We start from the raw sequence: 27,552 nt of genomic DNA, 5'->3' as shown, positions 1-27,552 counted from the left end.
TGGCTCAGACCTGGGATCTACCTTCCTGAAGCTGTGATCCATAGTGTCTCTTTAATGTGAAATCATGGATACCCTCTGTGGCTAGAGGAAGCATCATCCTTCCTCAAAATTACCTTCTTTACCTAGTCTATCCTAACACTGTGAAAAATTGTATCCACTGGACAGTCTTTTCATAGACAGGGCAGTCTTAGTTTGAAGAAAGGCCTTGATAAGCCTGTCTGAGGTAGAAACAGAGATCATAAGGAGTCCTAAATGTGGACGGAACTGCCCTTTGTGCCCAAAGGCAAGGGATTCTTTGGTGCCGGTAAGATGGGGGGAGGGACAAGAGGTGAGCAGGGTTGTGGAGATGTGATGTAACCGCCCAAGAGATACCCAAATTTCAGGAAAAACAAAACGAATCATGAAATGCATGATATGAATAGGTTTTTATTGCAGCCCAGGGGTACCAAGGGACAGACCAAAAAGAGCTCATGAGGATTCAGGAGTGTTACGGCCAAAGCTGCAGGTGAGAAGAAGTAAGAAAGATGCTGGGGCACACAGGAGTCATGCATAGGCTCCAGAGGCCATGAGTTCAAGCCACGATTAGCCCTACTTCTGTATGGTGAAGAACGAGAACTCTTTTTTTCAGGTATCTGAGGTATTCCTTTAACCTAGCGGCCACACACCAAACAGATCTATGGAAATGAGTAGGGGCAGGAGAAAAACAAGTTTTAGAGCAAGGATTCTTTATGAGAAGTGCAGGCCTGGACAAGTCACTGAATGTGGAAGGTTCTGGCCAGCCCACAGGCCCTTTGAGGGTGGGAGGATGGGGGCAGGGCGCAAAGTAAGGCAGCTGCTGAGTGGGAAACATGGGGCTCTGATAGGAGGGTGGGAGGAAAGTGAAGACAGTCCTGCAGTTTTGCGTAAGGTGGTCATACACAGCCGTGTTCTGGGAAATCACCTGGGGCAGCCCTTGGCTTGATAGAAGGGGGACTGTTAGGCCTAACACTGGCCACTTTATAGGATGATGCGTGAGTTATATCGGTAAAACCATGTAACTGTGCTCTAGCTGTAAAAACAGAACAGTATTTACACAGCAGAGCAGCCTCAACGGCTTGCTCTATTAACTTTCATAATAAAACACTTTGTTTGCAAAACAGATGAGCAAAAGGTCTCAAACGCTGTTTTTGTATCCAGAGTTTCAATTAATCTAGATATGAATTTCATGTAATTATGTTTAGGTCTTAATCCTGCTCCCCAAGGAATGTTTCTAAAGATTATTTCCTATCATTTTAATCAATTCTACTTTTCAGTTATTTATGAAAATCCAAAACAACGATATCAAAATGAAATAAGTAAAAGCACAGGTCATAACTGAAAGGGGTAATTACTTGTTGCTTAAAAGAATTGTTTTAGCCTGGCACCCCTGGGTGGCTCAGTTGGTTGAGAGTCTCTTGATTCCAGCTCAGGGCATGATCTCACGATCGATTGTGGGATTGAGCCCTGAGTCAGGCTGAGTGTGGAGCCTGCTTTGGATTCTCTCTCTGCCCCCCCCCACCCCCAGCTCTCACGTGTGCACTCTCTCTAAAAAAAAAAAAAAAAAAAAAATCAACCTAAATCCAAAATTTGGGTATATTCTTACAGGAGGGTAAACTCAGGGTATTTTTCTAACTCTCTCCCTCTCTCTCACCAAAAGCAGCAATCAGGTACCAGTCAGAATTTATATCACCTGGCTAAAGCAAAATAGTTAGCTAGTGAATAAGGGGACATACTGATGTCAAAAGATAAAGTTTAACTGACCTTGACCCGGAACAAGGATAACTAGAAGATTCACTGACTCACTGCTTGATTTACCCACTAATTTTATCAGCCAGGAATAAAAACAAACAAACAAACAAAAAAAACATTGGGTACATATTACAATTGTCTCTAAATTACTGAGAGCCATTCATTCTGACCCAGTAATGGGGATTTGTCTCAGCTTGCATACATCTCTTAAAATAAGTGTTCTAATTTTAACTTGATAGAATCTCAAAAGAGACGTCCAGATCACAAGACATAGTTTGAACCTGAGCCAGCAATAATACTGCTTATGTTAGCCGTTAAAATAATCCCTGTGACCTGATGTTACCAAAAGATCAGATAGAATTTTCATGACTAGTTTAGCAGCTGGTAACGTGTGGATAAGACTACAGAAGTGTTTAGCATGGAAAAGGAACTACCTCCGTGACAGTGCACACGGGAGCCATTTTACTTCTCGTGAAGCGTTTTTACATGTGATGTTCAATTAGGCGCCAAGAACAAGAAACACGGTACTGCTTGTGAGAACTTTCTCTGCGAAATGGGGCAGCACTCCCAGTCACCCACTGCCCACCTCGATGACTCCTGTTCTCTGACACATGGCCACTCACGCCTGTACCTCCTTAACGCACAATCCCTTCTCCCACTACCAGTCAGCCACCCTTCCTCTCTCACCCTCTCACAGTCTAAATCAAGGGTCATGAGCCCAGTGCCCAAGGGGTGTGCTGGTCATGCAGAGTAGGAGTCAGTTTGGTGAAGGGGACCACAGAGCACAAGTGAATACATGTTCCATCACCAGAAGACAGTAGATACTCAGAGGAAAACATCTGTGGCCACCAGGGACCCACCTGATTTTTCCTCGCCTTTCAAGCTAAATAACTTTTCTCAATCATGCCCTGGAAATCAGAACAACATCAGTACTCAAATGTGGACTTTAATAACCTACACTAGGACCTCGTCAACTACTTCACCTACCAAGGTGGCCTGTCCTCAGAGTAGGCCTGGCCACTATGGAGACTTTCCTGGTAGTATGTCAATCTCAGTCCCTCCTGGCTGACTGCTTGCTCATTCATTCATTCAACCAAAAAATATACCCACCTATCTTCATCTGTATCCATACCCTCTGCCTTCCTTTGTGCTACAAGAACTGAACCATCCTGGCTCATAACTGACACCAGCTTCCCCACTTGCGCACCAGGACACATCCTCTTTCAGCTGCTCAAAGACATGACTTCAGTAAGTCTCCCTTCAGTTTCCTGCATTATTAGTGCACTCACTCTTTCTCTTCTTGATCATGCCCATCAAGATACCAATATGCTTGAACTTCTCCCATCTTCAAAAAAACAACCCCTACCACCCTCTCCGGATCCTGTATCCCTACCCTAGCTCCCAGCCCATTTCTCTGCTCTCTCTTAAAGATGATACTTCAGAAGAGCAGTCTACATTCAGGATCTCTAATTCTCCCCTCTCTTGGATCCACTTCAAACTGGCTTCCTCCCACCACTCTACCAGACATGCTCTTGTCAAAGTCACTAGTGACCTCCACATTCTAGGTCAGTACTCATTCTCAACTGTCCTCTTATATGAGTTATCACAGCATCTGAGACAGATGGATCCCTCCTTCCCCCTTGGAACATTTTCTTTGGCTGGCATGTGCAGCACCTCACTTTCCGGGGTCTCTTCTTGCCTTACCGTTCTTAGTCTCAAGTCCCTGCTCCTCCACATTTTCCTATTTCAGGACCTTCAGGACTCTTCCATCATAATCACTCTCTTGGTTATCGGTCTCATGGCTATAAATATCACTTATATGTTGACACTCCCATACTTAGGTCTCACCCGGACCTCTCTCTTCAACTCCCCACTCTTACATCTACTTACTATTCCATGCTTTCACTAGGATGTTTAAATTTTTGTTTAAATTTTTTTTTAAATTTTTTTAATGTTTATTTACTTTTGACAGAGAGAGACAGAGCATGAGCAGGGGAGAGGCAGAGAGAGAGGGAGACACAGAATACGAAGCAGGCTCCAGGCTCTGAGCTGTCAGCACAGAGGCCGAGGTGGGGCTTGAACTCACAGACTGTGAGATCATGACCTGAGCCCAAGTCGGACGCTCAACCAACTGAGTCACTCAGGCACCCCTCACTAGGATGTTTATAGGCACCTCAAACTTAATATAACCCAAACTTGATACACTCAGTACGTCTCTGGTCAAGCCCTGCTCCCACAAACCTGCTTCCCCCACAGTCTTCTCCATCTCAGGGAATAGCAACTCCTTTACTCCAATTGCTTAAGTCCCCAAACCAGTAACAGTCATCAAACAACTTTCTCCCACATCCCACCAAATATCTGATTTTTTTTTCAAAAGAAACTGAAAATCTAGGTTTCATGTGAAATTTCCTGATTTCTAAGCACTGGCCACGGAGTGCAAAAAGAAGAAAACTATGTAAGGAAAACAAAAACACACTGCTCACACAAATACAGTTTGTAGCCCACCAGTCTGAGACCTCAGAGGAAGGTATGTCTTCTGCTCAATCCACACACTTTTCCCCTCCCAGCTCCTACTGAAGGCATTTCTCACTTAGACTTCTGTCCACAAGATATCACTCTTTGTGCCTTTTTTGCCCAATGTCAGAGCTGCTTCTAAAGGCTGGGCTGGGACTGATGGGGAAGCTTCTCCCTTGGTGATAAGGGTTGAGATAGGGGAATGCAACTGATGACAGTAAGATCTGAGGACAGATCATCTGATGAAAAGAGATGAGGTCAGAAGGAGCAGAGGGCCATGCTGGAAACTGGGGTACCTGGGGCCCAACAGGCATCACTGACACCCATAAAGGAGGAACAGGACAGTCATGCAACCACTGCTTGATTCTTCTCCAATGCTCAAATCATGGACTGTGCCACGTGACATGCAGAAAACCCTCCACATGTAAGCAGATGCAAGGCTGATTAGACTCGAGCTCCCTCATTCATCTTTGCGGCCCTCAGTGAGCAGATTGTGTGGTACCAGCTCTGTGCCGCAGGCCTACCGACTGAACGAACGGGTGAGTGAACAAACAGAAGGCAGAAAAAATAAGACGGATCCAAACTATAGGGCCTCAGGGTTTTAGGTGAAGACGTAAGAGTGTGAAAGTAATGAGCACAGAAAGGCTAGGTCTTCAAGGACAATAGTCACAGTGGGGAGCTGGACCCAAGGGTGTCTCAGGGGCCAAGGAAAAAATCAATCGAATCAGAAATACACAAGAACGACAGAATTCAGGACACCAAAGGTTCAATTTCATTTTTGGAAAACACTGATTTTAAAGAGGTCTGATAAGGTCTTAGTGAATAAGCCACATTCCTGAAAAAGAAATAATGGACACGAACATCCTCAGAAGAATTTAAAGCAGTAAACAAGTGGAGAGAAAGAAATCTTTTACGTTTCTACACTTATTTTCTGAGACTAGACCAGGCCAGGTCTCAGATCATATCTAAACTCAAGTAAAAATATAAAGTCAAAATATTTGGAAATTATTTGGTAAAACAAGCTCTGTAGTCAATCAGTATGACTAACTAATTTGCATGGCAATTTGAAGCAAAACCAGTGAATTCATTCCCTTTGCTTTAGGCCCATTTTATATGGCATGAAATACCATGAACAGCTTTCAGTCAGCAGACAGAATAGAAAGCGAAAATGGAAGTAAATGACTGATTTTTAAAAAGGCTAATGAGATTTTGCCTAGCACTATGCACCAGCCAAATTCTAAGTGACATCAATAAAACAGACCCTCTAGATGGAGAAAACTTCAAAGAAACTAATGTTGACTAAAAGCCTGTCATTTCCTAAACATCATGCTAGGCACTTTCAGAAATATCATTTCATTAAGAAATGCGTATATGAACTTGTTTCTCAATATGTATATTGCAAATTACCTTAAAAATTACTAAACCAAGTATTTTAGCTCTCAAATTATGTTGTGTTAAAGAGGGTCTTCTATTACAGAAAACAGTACTCATTTGTTTTTCAGAAGCTAGATTTGAGCATTCATTCAAAGTGGTAGAACCATTAAATGTTTCCTTTATGTTTTGTTCTATCTAAATGGTATGTAGAGGAATGCATTAGAAATGCTACCTTTGGGTGCCTGGGTGGCTCAGTTGATTAAGCGTCCAACTTCAGCTTAGGTTATGATCTTGTGGTTTGTGGGTTCGAGCCCCACACTGGGCTCTGTACTAACAGCTCAGAGCCTGGAGCCTGCTTCAGATTGTGTCTCCCTCTCTCGCTGCCCTTCCCCCGGCTTGTGCGTGCTCACTCGCGCAAGCGCTCTCTCTCTCCGCCTAAAATAAACACTAAAAAAAAGAAATGCTACCTTCATGGCTCAAATTCATGTCAAATATGATTCATACTAGGCCATCTTTAGCAGAAACTTCACATAATAACAAGGCTTCACTGTTATAAGTGTAGCATGTGTTCTAAGATCTCCAAAGCTCTAAGATTCTGGGGCATCTAAATACTGCCTTGGTGACCTCATGGCACATTGTCGCTTGGAGCTGGTAAGACAAATTCTCACTTCTTCTGGAAAGCCCAACTTGCTCTCAACCACTCCATGGTTTCTCACTCCGCCTGCCACCACCCATATGCTGTCCTAATGACAGCACACCACAGGAAGGCTCTGTCCCGGAGACCCCCAACACTATTCTGAGCCCAGCAATGGAGCTTCACATTCATGCTGAGCTCCCAGAGGTCCACAGGGCAATCTGTGGAGTATCCCTGGCAGCCCAAATGTTCATCATCATCTACTTCAGTTTAAAAGATCTGGGTCGGGGCGCCTGGGTGGCTCAGTCGGTTAGGTGGCCGACTTCGGCCCAGGTCATGATCTCGCGGTCCGTGAGTTTGAGCCCCGCGTCGGGCCCTGTGCTGACAGCTCAGAGCCTGGAGCCTGTTTCAGATTCTGTGTCTCCCTCTCTCTGACCCTCCCCCGTTCATGCTTTGTCTCTCTCTGTCTCAAAAATAAACGCTAAAAAAAAAAAAAAAAAAATTAAAAAAAAAGATCTGGGTCACAAATTTTGCATTAACATGAAACATATACATACATTTATACATACAAATATATATGTGTGTATATATATGCATATATACACACTACACACACACATATATATATACACACATATACATATTTATATATAAACTGTCTTTTTTAGCTCTTCCCAACTGAATGAAAAATCTTTGGAGATGGATCTCTGTAAGAAAAACAAAAGCATTTTTTGGCAGAGGGAAGGGAAAAATGAGTTCTTTGATCTGGTTTCAACATTCCTACATAGGCAGCAATGGGGTGAGACAAAGCATCGCCCCGGAAGGTCTTATCACAGAAATGTGGAGCTGACACCCCCCAGGGCGGACTGTACAGAGGCAGCAGTGGCTCCTATCAGGCCACAGGCCAGCTGACACGCAATGGACAGAGTTGCTCCCAACTTCCCCAGTGGTTCATATACTCTACGGTTATGGAAATAAACCAGGGAGATTTCCAAAATTAGCATTAATTTGTTGAGCCAGGAAGAAGAAACCATCCTAACCATTTTGGTCATTTAGATCTCAAACCGTTTTTCTGGGAAATTCATTCAGAGGATATAAAAACAACTGGGTTTCTGAGAGAGGGGCCATGGTTCTAGCAAGTGAGTCCCTCTTCCCACAAAAAACTTAAGTTCACTCTACCTGCTTCTTGTTCTTCTTTGTCAAAACAAAACAAACGCAAGCAGCATCTGTGCAAACAAGGCTATCACTGAAAGGTACAGTGTGTTCAATTTTGGTAATAAGGAGAAAATCAAATGGAGTCCAAATGAACCATAGGGGAGACAGTTGCTAGGCATCAGGGGCCACATTACACAAAAAACACGAACCTTTAAACATTAGGTTGACTATTTGGGAACTGAGACCAACTGGAAGGAATTTCAGATTCATGCCTCCCCAACATATTCATCGCAAGACACATGCTCACTGTGCAGAATTAAGTGGGATGGTGGGTGGAATCGCTCACACTACTAATTATTCTTGCTCCTTCACCCTCTCATTTTTTTTGCTTGCTCAGCTGAATCTAGTCAATTACATTAAGCGACTGCCCTACTATAACAAATTCAGTTCTAGGGGGTCAAGCTATCATGGTATGCAGGAGCACGGTTGAAAGTAGCAGGGCGAGTTATGAGGCAATACGAATTAAAAGAATCAGGCCCACATTTCCAAGCAAGACAGGTTGGTACTTGACAAGGCCAAGGACTGAGAGACAAAATAATAAGAAGAAGAGGAATTAAAAAATGCTTCTCTGAATCCACCCCTTGGTAATGAATCCTGTTCTACTTGCTTTACTCAGACTATAGTTGGTATGTTTCAGAGTTTGCCTGTTTCATTCTAGACAGGGAAGACAATCAAGAACCTATAATATGTCGGAGACATATACCAAGAGAACAGTTAGGGAGGAAAGAACACAAGATACTCGAGACTCTTATCTGGGGGAATGTTGACAGAGTTTTCCCAGAAAAGAACAGAAAAGGAAACACTTCTGCCACAAAAAGCCAGACATGCTCATTACTGTGGTGGGAGACTTAGAGAGGACTTTGGATAATGAAACATGAGGAGTGAAATAAAGCCCTTTGTTTTCTGCTCACTCAGGAATGCCCATGTGGGACAGAGAGTGGAGAGCTGAGCCCAACTCAATGAAGAGCTTTGCTGCTCACGGCTGTGTCTCAGATCAACCTGACAGGTTGGCCTCCTTTCAAGAAGCCTGAATCATCTTCTTCGTTCAACACAAATGAGTCAGAGGCTAAAGAACAGGGCTCAGGCCCTCACTGAGACAAGCACTGCAACTAGGTTGTATTAATTGCTAAATCAGAACCACACCAGGGGGAGTGCCAAATAAGTAATGCTGCCAAAAACAAGATGTTCACTGAGCGCTTTGTGTATGTATGAACTCACTTCATCCTCATGATAAGTCCAGAAGGTAGGTATTCTTTTCCTTCTCATTTTGCATATGGGTAAATGGAGGCACAGAGCCTAAGCCATATAGTAGGTAAACAGCAGAGTGACAACACACACCCTGCTTTTCTGGCTTCAGAAATTACTCTGCTAGACCACCTCTCAAACAAAAAGGTCTACTAACCTGACGTTTACTGAGTGCTAAAGGTAGGTCAGGTCCTCTTCTAACCACTTCATAAAATTACCTCCCTTAGTGATCACAATTAGCTTTGGAGGACCCACAGGCAGACAAGTTCAGTAACTAGTCTAACTTCCAGTGAACTACAAGTTCAGTAATTTTTAATTTTTTTAATGTTTATTTATTTTTGAGAGAGAGAGAGAGAGAGAGATACAGAGTGTGAGCAAGGGAGGGGCAGGGAGAGGGAGACACAGAATCCGAAGCAGGCTCCAGGCTCTGAGCTGTCAGCACAGAGCCCGACACAGGGCTCGAACTCACAAACCATGAGATCATGACCTGACCCAAAGCTGGACGCTTAACCGACTGAGCCACCCAGGCTCCCCAAGTTCAGTAATTATTAACCAATCAGGAAGAAGCTACTCCAGAATGTGAACTGAGGTGGTTTGACTTCACAGTCCCTGCTCTTGACCATGACACCACACTGTTGCCAGCACTTGCTTGGTCTCCATAATAACCATGGAGAAAGCTATTAACACCCTCATTTTAGAGGTGAGGGAGCTGAAGCTCAGCAGCCAATATGAAGCAGAAGTTGGGTTTGTGCCCAAAGTACGTATTTTTTTTGTGCCCAAAATACGTATTCTTTTTTTTTAATGTTTATTTTTGAGAGAGAGGGAAAGAGATGGAGAGAGACAGAGAGACAGAGAGTGAGGGTGTGGGAGGGCAGAGAGAGGGGCAGATACAGAATCCAAAGCAGCCTCCAGGCTCTGAGCTGTGAGCACAGAGCCTGACACAGGGCTTGAACTCATGAGCTGTGAGATTATGACCTGAGCTGAAGTCAGACGCTCAACCAACTGAGCCACCTAGGGGCCCCTTAATTTTTATTTATTTTTTTAATGTTTATTTAATGGGAAACTTTTCCCATAAGGCAGTTAAGTGTTCTCTGGGTCACCACAAACATAAAGTAATTGATAACATCACGGCCTTTCCAGATACAGCCATGTTTCTCATAAGAGAAAGACTTCCCCCAAAGTCCCCACTGGCTATTGCCCTCAGAATGATGAGGAACCCCCAAAATTTTAAATCCCACTCCCCTGCCCTGACCATCTCCAGTAACAGTTAAACCATTTGCACTTACGCTTTAAATGCTGGGAGGTAGGAGTATATAGAAATGCTGCTTAGATTATAAATAAATGGCAGATGTTTTCTGATATCTGTTGTTGCCCAGCCACTAAAAAATGTGTTCAGTAAACCCTGGTCCCCACCTGAAAGAAAAAAAAAAAGAATTAGTTATATACTTCAAAGACAGGTCAATTTTATATAAATGTATAACTGGATCTTTAAGAACAGGTACGAATTCCACTGTTAAAATAAGAAACTCCATGTTAAACCTACCAAGGTCACCAGTTTTTTTTAGTTAATTCACTAATTCAACATTTGCTGAGGAGCTGCTATGTGCCAGTCACTGTACCAGGTATTGAAGACTCAACAGTGAACAAAGAAACGGTCATGATCTTCATGATGGGCAGGGCAGGAGGAGGAAATATACACTAGTACCAGCATATTACGAGTCCATAAACAGTATCACAAATGGGGAGAAGGGCAGCAAAACCAAGTACTGGGTGCTGAGGCATGTGTGAGTGGCTCAAGACCATATACGGGGTCAGGGAAGGCTTCCATGAGGAAGTTGTATTGAAGCCAAGATCTAAGGGGTGTACAGGAGTACTTGACTAATACAGGAGGAGAAGGGGAGGGCAGATGGTGTTTTAGGCCAAACAAACAGATGTACCAAAGATCCAAGGTGGACAGGAACACAAAGCTGTGGTAAGAAGACCACGAAGGTGGCCTGTGTCAGTGGACTGCAAAATGTGGGAAGGGGTTACAGAGCACTGGGGGAGTCTCAGAGAGGCAGGCATGGACTAGACCACACAGGGCTCACACTATAGACCTTATCCTCAGTTACAGATTTTGGACTTTAAAAAAATTTTTTTTTCAACGTTTATTTATTTTTGTGACAGAGAGAGACAGAGCATGAACGGGGGAGGGGCAGAGAGACAGGGAGACACAGAATCGGAAACAGGCTCCAGGCTCTGAGCCATCAGCCCAGAGCCTGACGCGGGGCTCGAACTCCCGGACCGCGAGATCGTGACCTGGCTGAAGTCGGACGCTTAACCGACTGCGCCACCCAGGCGCCCCTAGATTTTGGACTTTATGTTAAGAACAATGGGGGAAGGGGAGGGTAGTAAAAAGCAAAGAGAGCAAACTGGGATAATGGAATTGTTTTCCAGAGCCCCCAACCACTGGCTCATCAACAGAGACCCAGAAGGACACATCACCCTAGTGTACTTTCCTACCACCGACCAAGCCTCTGGACAGGTCCAGGCCAGTCATTTCTGGGACCACAACCACACAGCATAGTACATGATCAGCCACTGGGGGTTCCTGATCTTCAGGTTTTCCTTGGAAAGTGCCAACCATGGCCATTCATTCAAAACAAGAACAATAAAAATCTAAACAGCTAAGCACCTGACCTAAATCATAAACATATAAATAACCAAACAGGTCACTAAGCCACCTCAAAACATATTCTGTCACATAGCCCATGTCCTTTCAGTTTCAGGCTCATGAGAGTTCAGAAAACATGCACAGAGCCAGAGTCTTCCTATATAGCAAAACAGTAGTTTGGGTATATGGGTGTGTGTGTGTGTACACACGTGCACGGGGGATGGCAGGCAGGGAGAATCCTGCTCTTTTGAAGTATGAGGCTAGTAACCTGAGCAGTTACTTTCCTCCTTAGTCTGCTTTGCCCCAAGACCCAGTTTCCTTCCTAAATATACAGCAGACTCAACTGGCTGTCATTATTTGGTTTTCACTGGTTTTGAAAGACTTAAACAATCTGGATATTTAATATTTGGAACAAAGTAGGAAGACCAAGCATTAGGTTTGAAGTCCAAATGTACCTTATTCATCTTCTGTATATCTCATCCTTTCTAAATACCCTCAGTCAACTCTATGGACCAAAGGTATTTGTAGTACAAATGTCTATGGAATAACTTCTTTGTATTAGGAGGCTCTGATAGCTCCCCATTCCTCAAGGGACAAACAGCTCAACAGAAAATCAAGATTTTACCCTCATAAGTTCTAAAGGACAACAAAGATGGCATCAGGATGTGCTTCACTGGTTACGTGAACAAGAGCAGAGTTTAGCTGCATTGACATATCAAAATTTAACATATTGAGACACAAAATATTAAACCCATTCATCAGAGGCTTACTTGGGATTCTACAAAGAGACACCCCAACTGTGGGCATAGACAGTGGTGGTTGAGGTACAGAGACCTGAAGGTTTACTAATTTACTTTTACATATAATAATCAAAAATAAAGTTTGAGGAAATGTTTACAGCAGTTTTATTCATAACAGCACAAAAGTGGAAACAGTCCAAATGTCCTTCGACAGGTGTATGAATGTGATACCTCCATACAATGGAACATTACTCAACAATATAAAGGAAAAAAGTACGGAAACCCACAGCAACTTGGATGGATCTCAAGAGAATTATATTGTATGAAAAAAATCCAGTCCTGCAAAGTTACATACTACATTGTGCCATTTATAGAACATTCTTTACATTACAAAATTATAAAGACAGAACTCGTGGGTACCGGCAGTTAAGGAGCAGGGAGATGAAGAGAAATGGCCATGACCATAAAGGGGGGAGAATAAAGGATCCCTGTGAAGGAACTGCTCTACTTCAACTGTGTTAGTGGTCACACCAAACTACACACATAACATTGCATAGAAAACACACACACAAACATGTAAAACTGGCGAAATCTGAAAGGTGATGGATCCTATCAATGTCAGTGGAATTACGTAAGATGTTACCATTGGGGAAACTGGGTGAAGGGTACATGGGGCCCTTCTGTATTGTTCTTACAACTGCATGTGTATCTACAATTCTCTCAAAATAAGCTTTTTTGAAAGTCTAAGGATTAATGTGCTTAAAATGCAAAATACAATCAAGAACTGTTAGTCATCAGACTCTAAATCCACAAAGACTATGGCTCCTTTTGCTTAGTACTATAATTCTAGCACTTAGCAGAATGCCTTACACACATGTAAGTTACTTAATGTAATGAATATACTTGATGTTCTTTAATAGCAGAAAAGTTGAAAGAACCTGAATATCCCATTATAGCAGAATGGTTAGTACATTAGGATATTAACCACTCATGGGAATATTATTCAGCCATTAAAACTAACAGCTATAAAGATGATCAGTCCACCATGCAATATAATGATTTACAGTGACACACATCATTATAACTAAGACGATAAACACTCGTATTGGAAAAAATAAACAGTAATAGTATATAAGGTGATTGGTATTACACATATGCTTTCCCCATGACTTTTACTTAGTATAGTTTTATTACTTTTGTAATTTTATAACTTTAAAATAGTATAATGAAGGGCAAGAATGTGAATTGTGCTAAACCTTTTTCTTTCTAAATATTCTTTACGTGTTCACTTATTTTCATTATGAAGTATGAAGCTATCAAGAGAAAATTATATGCATAGTTTATAAAGAACAAAATTGTATGCTCAATTTAAAAACTTGTACATTACCAATGCTGTTTAAATTCTGTGTGTGCTCCCTAATCCAATCCCACTACCCCTCCCCCAGAAGTAACTATTAATCATGAGGTTTTTTTTTCAGATTTTTTAAATGTTTATTTTATTACTTATTTTTGACAGAGAGACAGTGTGAGTGGGGGAGGAGCAGAGAGAGGAAGACAACAGAATCTGAAGCAGGCTCCAGGCTCTGAGCTGTCAGCACAGAGCCCAATGCGGGACTTGAACTCATGAACCGGGAGATCATGACCTGAGCCGAAGTTGGACACTCAACTGACTAAGCCACCCAGGTGCCCCTGAGTTTTGTTTCTAATTATCTTGATATCCTTGGTTTTACCACATATGTATGCCCACACAACGTATGTAGTTTCACTTGTTTCTGAAGTTTGTAAAATTGGGGATCATGCTATATATTTTCTACTAGTTTTTCTTAGTGCCACATTATAAGACCTTTTTGAAATTAAGCAATTCTACTGAAAAGGACTACTGAGTACACGCAGCACAATGAAGAAATCTAATTCCATGAAGGTCAAAATAGTAGTTGTAAAGCAGAACTTCCCAATCGGACAGGATGATCCTGGTAAAGAGGAATCAGAGCTGTTGATCCCTCAGAGCCCCTGGCCGGCTGCCTCTGGCTACAAAAGGCTGTTTCTGTTTACCCTCAGGTACCCTACAAACATCATCAGTCCCTCAACCATGTGCCACAGCAGGGCAGAGATGCCCTGTGGGGGACAGGCAACAAGAGAGATGAAACAGGCAGAGACAACTTGTGAGTCAGTGGAACTCATTCCAATCATCAAATCTTTAAACATGCAGCAAGGACCTTGAAACTTCCACGGCCACCAACTTCATTCTGTGACTACACAGGGTCAACTTTTAGCCAAAAATTGTGGATTAAAAACAGAATTGAACTCTGCCTGGAAGGCTGTAGCTTCTCATATGATTTTTAAGTTTAGCATTCCAAACCTCTTTTTCCAAATGCCCAATTCCATATTTCAAGGTCAGGCAAACAGATGTTTTAACTTCATCAGAAAAATCTATGTTTAATGTTATCAATAGCTTCTTTTTAGAAGTCCCTAAGGGCACAACTCAAAGCAGAATGCAAATCTAAGCACATCTGTGCTACAAAACATACAAGAGATGTGAGGAAGACGGCTAAATTTTCACTACAAAACCCCCAGGACTTTTTAGTCCAGTACATTTTAGTCAGACTTCCTGAGGCAACATTATTTATTCTGACAGGTTAAGATACTTTTAATCTCAATCATCTATGAACCGACAAACATGATTAACAGCTGTGATCCACCAGGCCAGGGCGTGGCAACACAGGTGAGAGCTAGAAAGGAAAAAGAAAAAGGGACACATGGCACCTGTTTTGCAAACAAAAGCAAAGATCAGATTCTACATCATCCTTCCACCTGGCTACCCAAGTATAGTAATAACCTTATAACCACTTGGTATTTTCCAGGTCTTTTGACCAGGGTCATGAACCTGGTAACCATAGACACATCACAGCATTTATCAGTAACTCAGTCTAGTATTTTATAAGACAGAAATAGAGTGGAGTGCTGTCTTTCAAATTTGTGCATTTGTTTTTGTGCTCTTCCATAGTTTGTTGGCAGTTGTCTTGCCTACTGTGGGTAATAGGGAGGGTGGGTCAATTCTGGTTTAAACATGAAGGCTAGTAGCTCAGCCACAGGAATGTTCCCCCTAGAATCATCCTCCTCAAAGCGGTCCAGGTCTCTGCACCAAGAGCATCATCTGAGAGCTTGATAAATGCAGAATGTTAAGCCCCAACCCAGACCTACAGAATCAGAATCCACATTTCAGTTCCCAGGTGACTTCTTTGCATATTAGAATACATGAAGCACTGGTTTAGAATCTTTCAGAGAATGACTCTTTAAAAAAAATTAACATTTTTAATTTAAAAATTTTTTTAACGTTTATTTTTACAGAGAGAGAGAAAGAGCATGAGTTGGGGAGAGGCAGAGAGAGGGGGAGACACAGAATCTGAAACAGGCTCCAGGCTCCGAGCTGTCAACACAGAGCCTGATGCGGGGCTCGAACCCATGAACCATGAGATCATGACCTGAGCTGAAGTCGGGCACTCAACTGACTGAGCCACCCAGGCGCCCCTCATTTATCTTTGAGAGGGACAGAGTGAGCACGAGTGGGGTAGGTACAGAAAGGGGGAAAGAGGATCCGAAGTTGGCTCCACGCTGACAGCAGAGACCCAGATGTGGGGCTCAAACTCATGAACCTTGAGATCATGACTTGAGCCAAAGTTGGATGCTCAACCGACTGAGCCACCCAGGTACCCCAGGGAATGACTTCCCCCTTTTCTTAAACTCTTACCAGAGAATGCAATGCTCAGTGTCGTTTCTATAGAAAACGTCTGAGGTTATATAAATTAGGTATAGGCATTATGGATAGGATGCTTAGTAAGAGAAGTTTCAGCTCTCAAATGGTTCTCAATCTAATAAAGGAGCACAGGAGCAGATACTAAGCAAATAAAGTAAAATATACTTAATATTATAAGAAATATAGGCAAGTGCTGAAATGAAAATGTGACTCACTTGTTAATACTGACTTCTACAATATACTAATATCATTTCTGCCTACCACAAACATGCCAAGGATTATAGCTTATGAATGGCCCAGATCTTGGGGATATTTCCATGAGGTTTACCAAAGATGAGAGGATTAACCCCAGGTAGTTCATGGAAATCCAGGCACTTGAAATTTGGGTTTATCACTGCATCTCACTGGCCTCAACCCATTTAAGTCAAGAAAAATTGATTTTTACCACTTCATTATAGCTTTTTTTTTTTTTACTTCTTTTAAAAAAAGATTCTTAATCAAGATGTTAAAAAATATAAAAATGCAAGGAAGCGTTTATTCTTAGCTTAAATTTTACTTTCTCAATTTAAGGCAGGTCCTCCTAGTGTAGATTTGCTTAGCATTCTGAATTTATCAGAATCACAATTACATGATTATGTGAGTTATGTAATTAGTTATTAAATTCCTGTAAGTTCTCCTATAAGCTTTATAGAGGCAAGGATAAAAGTCAATTATTTACCAGTCTACTGCTGTCCATTAAATTCAGCATCTTGCCCAGATTAGTAAATTGTGTAAATGCTGAATGGACTACCGACATGTAGCAAGTAACACTTCCAAGAATTCTTCCAGACTCACAAACCAATGCAAGACCATCAACTGTGCAGCTGATTTAAAAAGACAAAGTACTTCTAGATACTGTGGTTCACTAGAGAAGAGCAGTAAGCTGGAGACTACAGACTAGTAAGCAGTAACTGTAGTCTACTTGTGGTAGACTTGAGCTTCCATTTCTTTATCTGTACAATGCAGAATGTATCAGCTGTGCACCACTCAGAGGAAGGAATTTTAAGTAATTAATCTGTAATAAGGGCTGTGTAATAGACATTCTCCTCCATCCTGTATCATTACCAGGGTACATTTTTGTGAATGCTGCAGTATGGACTAGTGGGGAGAGAAGGAAGCACACGTACACACACACCCCAGCTACAGAGTCAAGGAACACTGTCTGGTTCAGACCTGGCTCTGCCAGCAGCTAAGGAACACTGGGCAAGCTGCTGTCCTGAATCATTATAGGAAGTTCCTAGTACTAGTCATACAGCAGGCCCTCAATAATTACCTGTTAAATGAATACATTAATGAGTGAGTGGGTGAATGAGTACCCTCACAGGACTGTTGAGAAATAAGTAAAAAAAGGAGTACGACCAGTAGAAGAGCCTGTACATACTAATATGGACCATTAGTCCTTTCCTCCTCCTCAGTTTCTCATGGGGTTTATGATCTCTGCTGGTTACAAGGCTAGAGACAAACAGATGGCTAACTTAAAAGAAATACTCAAGGGTACAAGGAGATAAAAATAGCTCTTGAGAAAAAAACATGGGTGCTCATTTGTCTTGATATTACATGTCATGACTTTTGCTTTTTTCACTTGAATTCAAGACACTTATTACTCGATCAATTAAATGACATAAATGCAAGAGAACGGAGTAATTTTCAAAGCAATTGATGAAATACCCTAAGGGCCACAAGCAGCCTAGTGTTTGGGCAGCTGGTGCAAGCCTCCAGGCAGCTGTCAAGGTAGAACCCATCAAGTCAGCAAACCAAGTGAGGCACACTTGAATTTCTGAGCTCATTTGGGTTGAACAAGACAAGTGCTATCTGGAAATACCTCTCACCTTGATTCCTTTTTTGGGCAGGTCCAATCTGAAGCCTAGGTAACTTCAAAGATTAATAGGAGGTCAATTTTACAATTTATAAGAATTTAACACTAAATCTTTTGTTATAAATTATTTTAACAACTTTTCATACTCTCTTGGTTTACTACATCTCTAAGCAGAGAAAAAAGGTCTTCTAGTTTAAGGGTCTCAATGACCACTCAGGATATGGAACATGTAGGTAGAAGGATCTCACAGAAGATCTTGGATTCTACTTAAAGTAAAATCATAGCTAATATTCTACTTCCAATTTATTGTCTCCCATTCTTTCTGAAAATTCAACCATAGACCAAAATTTCATTATTCCAATAACAAGTTTTGGGTGTTTAAGTTACAGTAACATAATCTCCAAATTTTTTTAAAAAGAACATTCCAAGTTGGAAAATATGAATTCCTCTTTTTGACTTAGGTTTTTGAAACACATACAGATAAAATTTAACAGACAGTAATTATCAAACACTAAACTCTTCAACCGTACAAGTACCCTTAATTTAGGCGGCTTTAGAGTAACAGAAAAGAAAATAAGCCTCAACTTGCATTCAGATTGGTTTCAAGAGCCAAGAGCATCATCTTTGTCGTACTTGAGTATGTAGAGACAAAACTGTCGCTTAGTATCTGATATAATCGCTCTCTTCCTCTCATTGCTGAATTAACCTGATCATGTCACGCTCTCAAAAATGTTAGTGCATATATATTTCACAACAGCCATTGTTCAACTTTCAGGAAACATGTAACGTCAGCTATGACGTAAGTGCCAAGACAGTCTGCAAATACAAACGGTATAGAACTTAGACGCTTCATTATGGAAAATCAGACATCAGTCATGAACGAGGTGTGCAAGTCACTCGTAAATTCTAATACTCTATTTATATTTGGAAAGAAAAGTCAAAGTGTCTAGTGTGATTGCCATTTTAGGGTTATTCTCTTGGCCAGAGGCCCTGGGGCAGGGGCGGGGGAGGTAGTAATTAGAGGGCTGGTGATTAGAAGTATGACAGTCACATTCCTCTGCATTAGAAGGGCTGGGAAAGCAGCTGCCAACACTCAGCCATCAGCAGCCTGTGTGGCTTGTCAGTTGACACCAGGCCCCATAGTTTTTGCTGAATGTATGCAAGAGATTAAGCAGGACATGCAAGATATTCAGACTAAGATACAATCACCTACAAATGGGTTTTCTTTAGTACCAGTCTAAAGATGCTGGGTCCTAAGCCCCCTGTGGAGTAAAAATAGGGGATGAAGGTGGATGGTGAATACTTATGGAGATTAGACAATGTGAAAGGAAACATCTGAAAACGTTCCTATCTCAGTGCCTAGGACAGAACATCTAAACAAAATAGGGCAAAGCACTGAAAATCTGAAGCAAAGCAAGGTTACCACCGTCATGAGAAAGAGATGTAGCTCACAAAGAAATGTTACGTGTGAGTCTAGTAAGTCTTTATGTCATACAGGTATTAATTCAATAGGACAGTAAACTTCTCCAGAGTGGAACAGGCTTCCACAGTATGTTGTGAGCTTTCTTTGGGAAGTAAAGCTTAACACAACATGAAAACTACCTTTCATTTAAGAGCTGCTAGTCTTCTGTTGAATTTAAACATATTGAGAATAACTGTCAGTTTCCATCTGCATAACTGAATTTTCAACTCCTTTGGTTAAGCATTTCTATTAACAGAGAAAACTCTATCCTTCACCACCAAGCCAGGAAATGGAACACCTTAGAGAAAGACCAGCTCCTGGAAACCTTGAAGACTAAAATATGCTACCAGGCACACAGGGAATCTCTCAGTGGTCTCAGATTCTGGCTGAAAAAGCAGAAAGTGCTTTCTAGTTGAGCACTTTTCACACATTCTGGCTTCTTAACAAAGAATTCAACTCCTCTAGTATCTCCTGTATCTCAAACAAGGTAGATGATCCAGATTGGTTTCTACAAGTTAATTAGTTTTATATGCTAAAACTGTAACCTGGTACAGGTACCAGGTTTGGTACCCAAATTCTCAACTCTCAACAAAATCTAGTAGTACTCTTCTGGATTAGAAATTGAATGGATTCTCTTTACGCTATTACAATCATTGGGATTTCAGGCTGCTCCATCTACTTGAGAATGCAGTGTGTTTACTGGAGCGGAGAATTTACACTAATTTTCTGGCATATTTCCCTACTTCCTTCAAATCTGAGCAGAAGAGGTGAAGAAAGCTGTATTTTGCCAGGAAGGTTAACAGTGGATTTCCTCTGAAAGCACGCTCACCTTCTTCCTTTTATGGCAAAGGTTTTAGTAATAGCAGCACAAATAGGGAACGTGTGTTTTGAACTCAAATACTAATACACTTTTCATTTCTTATATGGAGCTAAAAAAAGTCCATCAGAAAAGATGTTGCATTTGGCCCTGACCACAGTGAACGTTCAACATGTTATTTTTTACTTAGGGTGCTTAACAGAAGACTGCACTTTTCAGATGCTGCCATTCATTACAGTTCACATATTCCTGCTCGTGGTTCTAGAGCATGCAGTGTCTTGGCCTAGCACAAAGTTTCTCAGCCTTGGCACTACTGACATTTGGGGTCTGATAATGCTTTGTCATGGGTCTGCCCTGTGTGTTGTAGGATGCTGAGCAGCAGCCCTAGCCTCTACCTGCTAGATGCCAGAAGCACCCTCTTCCCAGCTGTCACAACCCAACAGATCTCCAGACGTTTCCAAATGTCCCTTGGGAAGCCAAAGCAACCCCACGTGGAGAGCTCCTGGTATAGAGCATAAACTAGCCAAATCATGACTCAAGATCGAGACTTAAACTTTATTTTCAATGACATTTCAAAAGCTGCATATCCCAAATTCTCAAGTGACCATTTTCTGTGAGTAGCAACAACAAACAGCAACCCAATTTCAGTTCTTTGTATACCTTTAAATGTTTTAACTTCAGCAATCTGACAAACTTTTAATCTTTTAGTTTAAAACAAGCAAACTGGAGATTTTGACTTTTAACTCTGTAACTAGTTAATGGAAATGAACCTTCCTATCTATATTGAGGGCTAAACCCAAGGTCAAATAAAGAAAGCTGTTTCCGCTAGTTTCAAAAGATCTACTCCCTGCAAATCTCAGATCTGCTCTTGGAGAGGAGACAGGGGAGAAAGAATCCCCTGGAGCCAAGGCTCTGCTTCAGGGCTCAGGGCTCTTTGCCACGATGTCAAGTATCTGACAGTAAGTCACTGCTGAGAAGGCTTCGTCTTGGAGCATACCCTTCATCTTTGATACAACTGGCTTTCCTCTTTATTCAAAAGATCCATCAACATTACTGTTAGACCTGCTTTTGTCTTGGGATGGTTTGTTGTTGTTAAAAACAAAAACAAAAAACCAGATTATTTCAGAGACTGGCCTGAAATGGAAACAGATCTAATTCATTCGATTAAATTTCTCAAAAGGATGTGGGGCCTTAAATCCACAAATAGCCAGGACCTTTCTATATATACACGTGTAACTACAGATACTTATACATTATGGAAAACAGATGCTGACTTTGCCAATGTTCGATTCTTTGGCCTTGCAAACACCACTCTGACGTGCAGCCTTATAGAGAATGAGAACTTGGAGACAAAGATTAATCATGTAAAGTTTCTATCTTCTTTTTTGTAATGTTTCCCAAGAGAATGAGAGCCAAATTATCAGGCTTATTCCTCCAATTTCCACGAAGACAATGCTTGGTCCTCCTGTTAGCTCTTCCAATTAAGCTTTCCCGGGTTTCAAGATAGTTGTTAAAGCTTTTGATTTAAGAATAGTCTTTTGAATTCTTAAATAACCATGGTTCGTTTATCATACTCTAACTTGGATGCAAGAAAGCCAGTTAAAAGCAGGTGTGTAAAACTGCCTCTCCTCGTTTAGGTTAATCCCATATACTTAATAGAAGAAAGAGGCATGTATGCGAACACACAACAGTATTTCCAACAAAAACAAATGAAAGTGTTTACTACATCTCATGCGTTGCTGTCTTCCAGGCATAAGAAATCAAAGCAATTAGATCCCAGAGAAGAGCAGCTCCTAGAAGTTACTAACAGCTCAAATATAAAGATAACAGACACATACCATCGAAACTGCCCTGCTCGGAAGCAAGGTGCAACAGTTGATTGTAGGTTTCAACTGAGGGCTGATAAACAAAGACTCCAGAATTGAAGCAGTCAGGCCACCCTGGGTCTGGTGCCGCCGACAACTCTTCTCTCTCAAAAAGATCATCAATATTTGCTAGGACCTAATTCAAAAGGGAGATGGGAGAGGAAGCATTACAGATATGTTCTGCCGCAGCATACTCTTAAGTTCTCCCTAAGTTATCCAACACAAAAGATGCAATCTGCTGCTGATCTTAACCATTCGGATGACAGCTGTAAGGCAGCCTGGGCCAACTCTCCTTCATCACCTGATGCTTTTAATGAGTGGCTTTATCTGAACTTTACAGTCGAGTCTTAAGAGCGTTCCGCAAATGCCTAACTGGTCTCAGTTACTATATACATCTTTTCAGTCATCAGACTCACACTCACCAGAGTATCTGCATCCATGAACACACATTTTGAATACTGTGTAAGTGACCAGCAGTGGAGTTTAGTTAACGTGACACCCAATTCAGGCCTCCTCATTAAGGTTAGATGAGCAGAATCGCCACTGTCTAAGACATCTACTGTGAGGACTTCATCGAAGATGGTCTCTAAAACTTTTCTGTCAAGATAAAATCCAGAAAACAGCGCGCTTAGTGTCTTTTCAGACAAGTAACAAGTAATCCATTATTACAGCCTTATTAGTCTATCAGTCAATTACTAAAGCCATCTGTTACTTTGATATACTATCTTAAATAGGTCTTAATTTACTTCAGGCCAAACTGCATATGTAGTTAACATCACTAATAAAAATTGCTTTGGTGAGGCTGAAACACTGGTCTTAAACTTTATTACAGAAGTTTCCTAATTTTTATTATACCACTGAATGCCAGGCAAATTGTAGCAACAGCCTGTCAAAATGGGACTCCCATTTGGAAAGAGCACATCTTTACAACAGACTATGTATTTATTTAACAATGATACTTCATTAGAATGGATGCTTGCTGGCTACTGCATGTTTTTATAAATGATGCTAAATGCACAGAATACCTGCAGTGAAGCCTACAACTACCCATTTTCGCTAAAGCAGATGACAGAACTGTGTGTCCCAAAAGAAGTTAAAGGACTCAGTTATTCAGTTGCCAAGCTTTAGCACTGAATATAACCCACACTTATATGCTTAGCACTTCTGGCATGGTGAGAGACTCACTGTGGTTTGTGATGTACAACACTCCTCCGTCCCCAAAATTAACTCAAGATTTATTTTAGAAAGCAACGTTGAGGTGGGTTAAGTGGGGGTATACTTCCGTAAAACACTAGGCTCAGCACAAGGGGACACATATGATAAAAAGATCAAAGTTTATAACAATATGAAACATGCAGAACAAAACTGGTGTTGTATTATCTGTCCCCAAGCTGTAGAAAAATATGTTCTAATTCACACAGTAAACTTGATCTTTTTCAAAATAAATGGTCAGTGGAGCTATTTTCCACAGCAAAGGGGGATCTAAGACTCCATCTGTCTTCTTACACACATCCTCACTAAATAGACTGCAAATTAGGACATACACATTAGGAAACAGTCTTTTTGGCATTTTCCTAAATTACCCTTTAGAAACAAGGTTAGTATTGAGATTATTTATATATACATAAGTGGTGTGTGTGTGTGTGTGTAATGCCTTTTCAGAGATCCCTGGCATGTGCTTACACATCTTGTAAGAAGTTGCAAGAAGTGCATGTTCAATTTCTAAGACAAATAGAAAAACTAAACACCATACAGAGCTGTAAGTGTGCCCAGATATTTTTGTAGTATTAGGATCTAGGCAGTTCATTCAAATACTTCAAAATTTAATACCAACAAATCAAAGTGAACTAACCCAATCACAAGCAGTGTGTGTCCCCCAATCCCCACCCCCAGGAGGCTCACTTAGCATAATCCTTAGTTCAGAGAGCCCTTTGGCAAATATTCTAGTCTATTAAATGGTAAATGAAGGTCTTTAGGTTACAAATGTCAACTGACAATGGAGAAAAATGCTCCTTACTTTCAGTCACCTAGAGGTTTCCCTAGTTGGGAACAGGAAACAAAGTAGCCCTGCTACATTTGGGGAAAGGAATGTAAGTGAAGTGTGACCACATAAAAGGAATGCCTGAACTAAAACTTTCACTCAGGTCATCCTAGAAAACTTGCTTACTGGAGAGGCCTTCTCCCAGCTGGAACCAGTTAAAGCATGGGTCAGAATAGCACCTCCCAGAAGGAAGATCAGCTGGAATATCTCCCAAGAGCTAGGAAGAGGTTTCAGATCCAGGAATCCTTCACTCAGCAACTCTGATCCTTCTCCACCTACGGCTCAACCCCTGCAATGGGAACGGCCTCAATACCCACTGACACCAGAAGTGGGGTAAGGATGTGGGAGCCCCACCAACAGCTAGGCAGGGAGGTCCTCACCTCATGGAGTCCGAGACCTGCGGTGTGGCAAGCACGACCAGCTTCCTGGTTGTCCTGTGCTGTTTCAGAGAGGAGCCCAAGACCAAGGCTCCTTTGGCATAGGCATCGTTTGTGGTCAGTGTCACAAAGGCCTGATCTTAATACAAAGAGAAAAAAAAAACCACACTCATTATAATATCCTACCCCAGGAGTCTTTTCAACCACTAACTTGGGAAAAAATTAGCTCCTCTGAGATCAATTTCCTTTGTTAATGAAGGAGCAGCCTCTTTGGGAGTGGGGGAAGAACCTAAATGATCACTTTAAGACTAACTCAAGACCATTCTTTGGCAGAAACACAGGCCAAGTTATAAAAATTAAATCCAATTTAGAGTTCGAACATGCAAAATTCTCAGACTAAATGGTAGCTTAACACCAGGTGAACCTCAGGCAATTAACAGGTGGTAATGAAGAAATCAAGAAGTACATTTTCTGTTTCTCCTACAAGTATTTTCAGCCAAGCACAAATCAACTAATGACCTCAACTGAGAGCACCTGAAAGCAGAGGCTATATTCTTCATTCTGATGCTTAGGCTTCTGCCAAGCCTCGGGCTTTACAGACTATTTCCTCAACCTGGAGCAAAGGCTCCCACACCACCCACCACATCTCAACAGTCACTTTGAGTCTGCTCAAAAATCACCTCCACAGGCCTTCCCTCCTTGGTGCTTCTATCTGAACAGTGGCCAATCACTGTTAATTGGATTTAGGGACCACTTCGTAATTACAAATAAACCTGCTTCCTTTTCCTTGGAGAAGCAAGCAGCACCCTTACCCTGAACCCTGGGACCCCCTCCCCCAACACACACACTCAATCACTCAGTTGCCAGAAGGGAAGGCAAATACACAGATTATTCTTCCTACTGAACAAGCCCCTCCCTCCCAAGACCACCAGCCCAGCCTTTAGGATTTCTCCAGTTCTTCCCTGGGAGGATTCTGGGGCACACTCTATCTCTAAGGGGATTTTGGCAAGTTGGTAGGCATCCAAATGTATAGGATACATTTGGCAGGGGTCACCTGGGACACTCTGTCCAACCAAGGAGTTGGGACATTTTGTCACGAAGTCATGCGCTTTATCATTCTCCCCTTGCCCATTTTCCAATGTGGAGGCTAGAGGCAGAGCAAATTCCATGGAGAAGTGGGAGAAAGCTGTAGGTTATCAAAGGGGCTAGCACATGAGCCAGCCTCTAACCAGAGGGCATCTTCATACCCTGTTGGGACTCTCTTCCCAAACAGGCTCACTATTAAATTGTAGAAAACTGGTGTCCCCCAACACCTCAAGGGCCATGGGCTTCCTGCCTAGTCACATTGTAGGAAAGTTCAGAACAATGACACCTGTCACTTGACATCCCCATCAATGTCTGCCTTTACTTGTTCCTTAAAACCATCGTAAGATGGCAACACTTCAGGCAGTCGGTCCAAGAGTATTTAATATGGAGGGGCGGAGGGGACGGAGGTGGGATAATGACTAATGTTTTAACTGAAAGGCAGTCCTGATTCCAGGGGAACCTGGATAAGAGTTTAATAAGGTAAACAGGATTTAAAGAAGCAAGGATATGTATGATATCCAAAACGAAGTACAGGACAAATGCTTAAAAACATAAGCTGGAACACCCAGCAAACATTACAAATGAACAGAAAAGACCAATGACAGTTGGGTAGAATATAGCCGAACTCTGGGTACATCTGCAATCTTTTAGCAGTTCAATTGCTGTAACAACCACGCGATTAGCCTCGTCAACATTAGAAGGACCGGTTATCTTGGAGCTTCTTTTTCTCGGGGCAGAGTCGACCCCTGCAACAAGTGGGCCGGCGCACGCCCACCGCACGGGGCCCGCTCCCCCACGGCACTCCCCTGGCTCTGGCTTTCCGCAACCCAGCCCCAAAGGCCTAAAAATAGTCTCAGCGTGGCGGCCAGCGCCCGGGCCAGGGCCCGGGCGGAGGTGCCGGGCCGGGGCCGCAGGCGTCCCCGTCTCGCGGCCGGCCCTTCTAGGTGTTCTTGCTTGTGGGAGGCGGGGGCGGCAGCCCACGATCGCGCCGCGCTCCGGGGCTCGGGACTGGCGCCCCCAGGAGCCGGCTCCCCACCCCCACCCAGCCCAGCCGCAGCTGCTCCGCCCGTCCGCCCTTCACGGCGAGAGCAAGAGGAAGGGCACGGAGACGGAAGCAGGAGCGGGGGCTTCGGCAGAGGGCCCAGGGCCCGCCAGGCTGCCCCCCATGACGGCGCCCCGCGCTCCAGGCGGCAGCTCCAGCGCCAGGGGCGGCCGGGCAGCGGCTGACGCAGGAAGCGGCACGCCCGGCTGCAGCCAGCCTGCAACTTTGCGGCGGTCCTAGTCCTGCCGGCAACTCCCCCGAGGCTGAGGGGCGGGCAGACGGCGCGGGACTGGGAGTCGGAGGTCCGGGGGGCGGTGGGCGGCGAGGCGCGTTACCTGTCATGGTGCTGCCGGGTAGGGGCGGGCGGCCGCCGCAGCCGCAGGTTGGTGGCTGGGAGAAGCCGGGCGCCGGGAGGGAGCGCGGCCAGCGAGGAGGCGCGGCGGGAGCTGAGCGTCCGCCCGGAGCGCTCTTATAGCGGCTGTCACGTGGCCGCGCACGCTCCCCGCGCCCGCCGGCATCCTCCCAGCTGAGCGGCCGGCCCGGGTCCCCTGCCAGCCCCAGTACCTTCGGGGCTGGGCCCGGGTCCAGCTCCCTGGCACCTCTGGTCCTGCTCCCGAGGGGCACCTGCCTGGGACCTCGTGCCTCCGCATCTCCCACTAGACCGGGGATTTGGAGCGGGACTTTGGGACCGAGCGTGACATCAGCAGCACCAACTCCTGAAGAAGCAGCCTCGGGTTAGAGAACCCTAAGACACAAAAACCGACGACCACTGTGGTCACAATCATTCACTTGAACTGTTTGAAATAAAGTTTAAATTTCACTCTTTTCACCTACCAATCAAATTACAAATCAGCCTCTGTAAACATTTCTCAGTGTTCTCACAATGGTTTTGTGGCTTTGACTGACAAATGAATGAAACTTCACTATAGGATTTACATTCTTGGAGCCCTCTGCATCGATTAGATAGTATTTCATTTTAATCCTTATATCAGCTCGATGAGGTGGGTATTACAATACTCATTTTACGGATGAAGAAACTGAGTTGCAGAAGGGTGACATTACTTGCCTGTGGTCATTTCACTAAGTGGAGAAGGTAGGCAGTTTGGTTTAC

At 43.0% G+C, this 27,552-nt stretch overlaps 1 protein-coding gene across 1 annotated transcript in view; it reads right to left on the bottom strand.

The window, feature by feature from the left end:
• Positions 1-26,891, bottom strand: part of GYG1 (glycogenin 1) — a 34,984-nt gene extending 8,093 nt beyond the window's left edge. Inside the window, exons 1-5 of the mRNA XM_047098987.1 lie at positions 26,777-26,891; positions 24,317-24,452; positions 22,318-22,492; positions 21,869-22,031; positions 10,036-10,162 (exon numbers count right to left, since the gene is read on the bottom strand). Coding sequence (XP_046954943.1) covers positions 10,036-10,162; positions 21,869-22,031; positions 22,318-22,492; positions 24,317-24,452; positions 26,777-26,783 — 608 coding nt within the window. The 5' untranslated portion in view covers positions 26,784-26,891. The remainder of the gene's footprint in view (positions 1-10,035; positions 10,163-21,868; positions 22,032-22,317; positions 22,493-24,316; positions 24,453-26,776) is intronic.
• Between the last annotated feature and the right edge of the window lie 661 nt (positions 26,892-27,552).

This window comes from Lynx rufus, unplaced genomic scaffold (genome assembly GCF_022079265.1).
Source record: "Lynx rufus isolate CCGP_SWC_20201006 ecotype Redwood Valley unplaced genomic scaffold, mLynRuf1.p SCAF_5, whole genome shotgun sequence".
NCBI lineage: Eukaryota > Metazoa > Chordata > Mammalia > Carnivora > Felidae > Lynx > Lynx rufus.
This window is presented reverse-complemented; position numbering and strand designations above follow the sequence as displayed.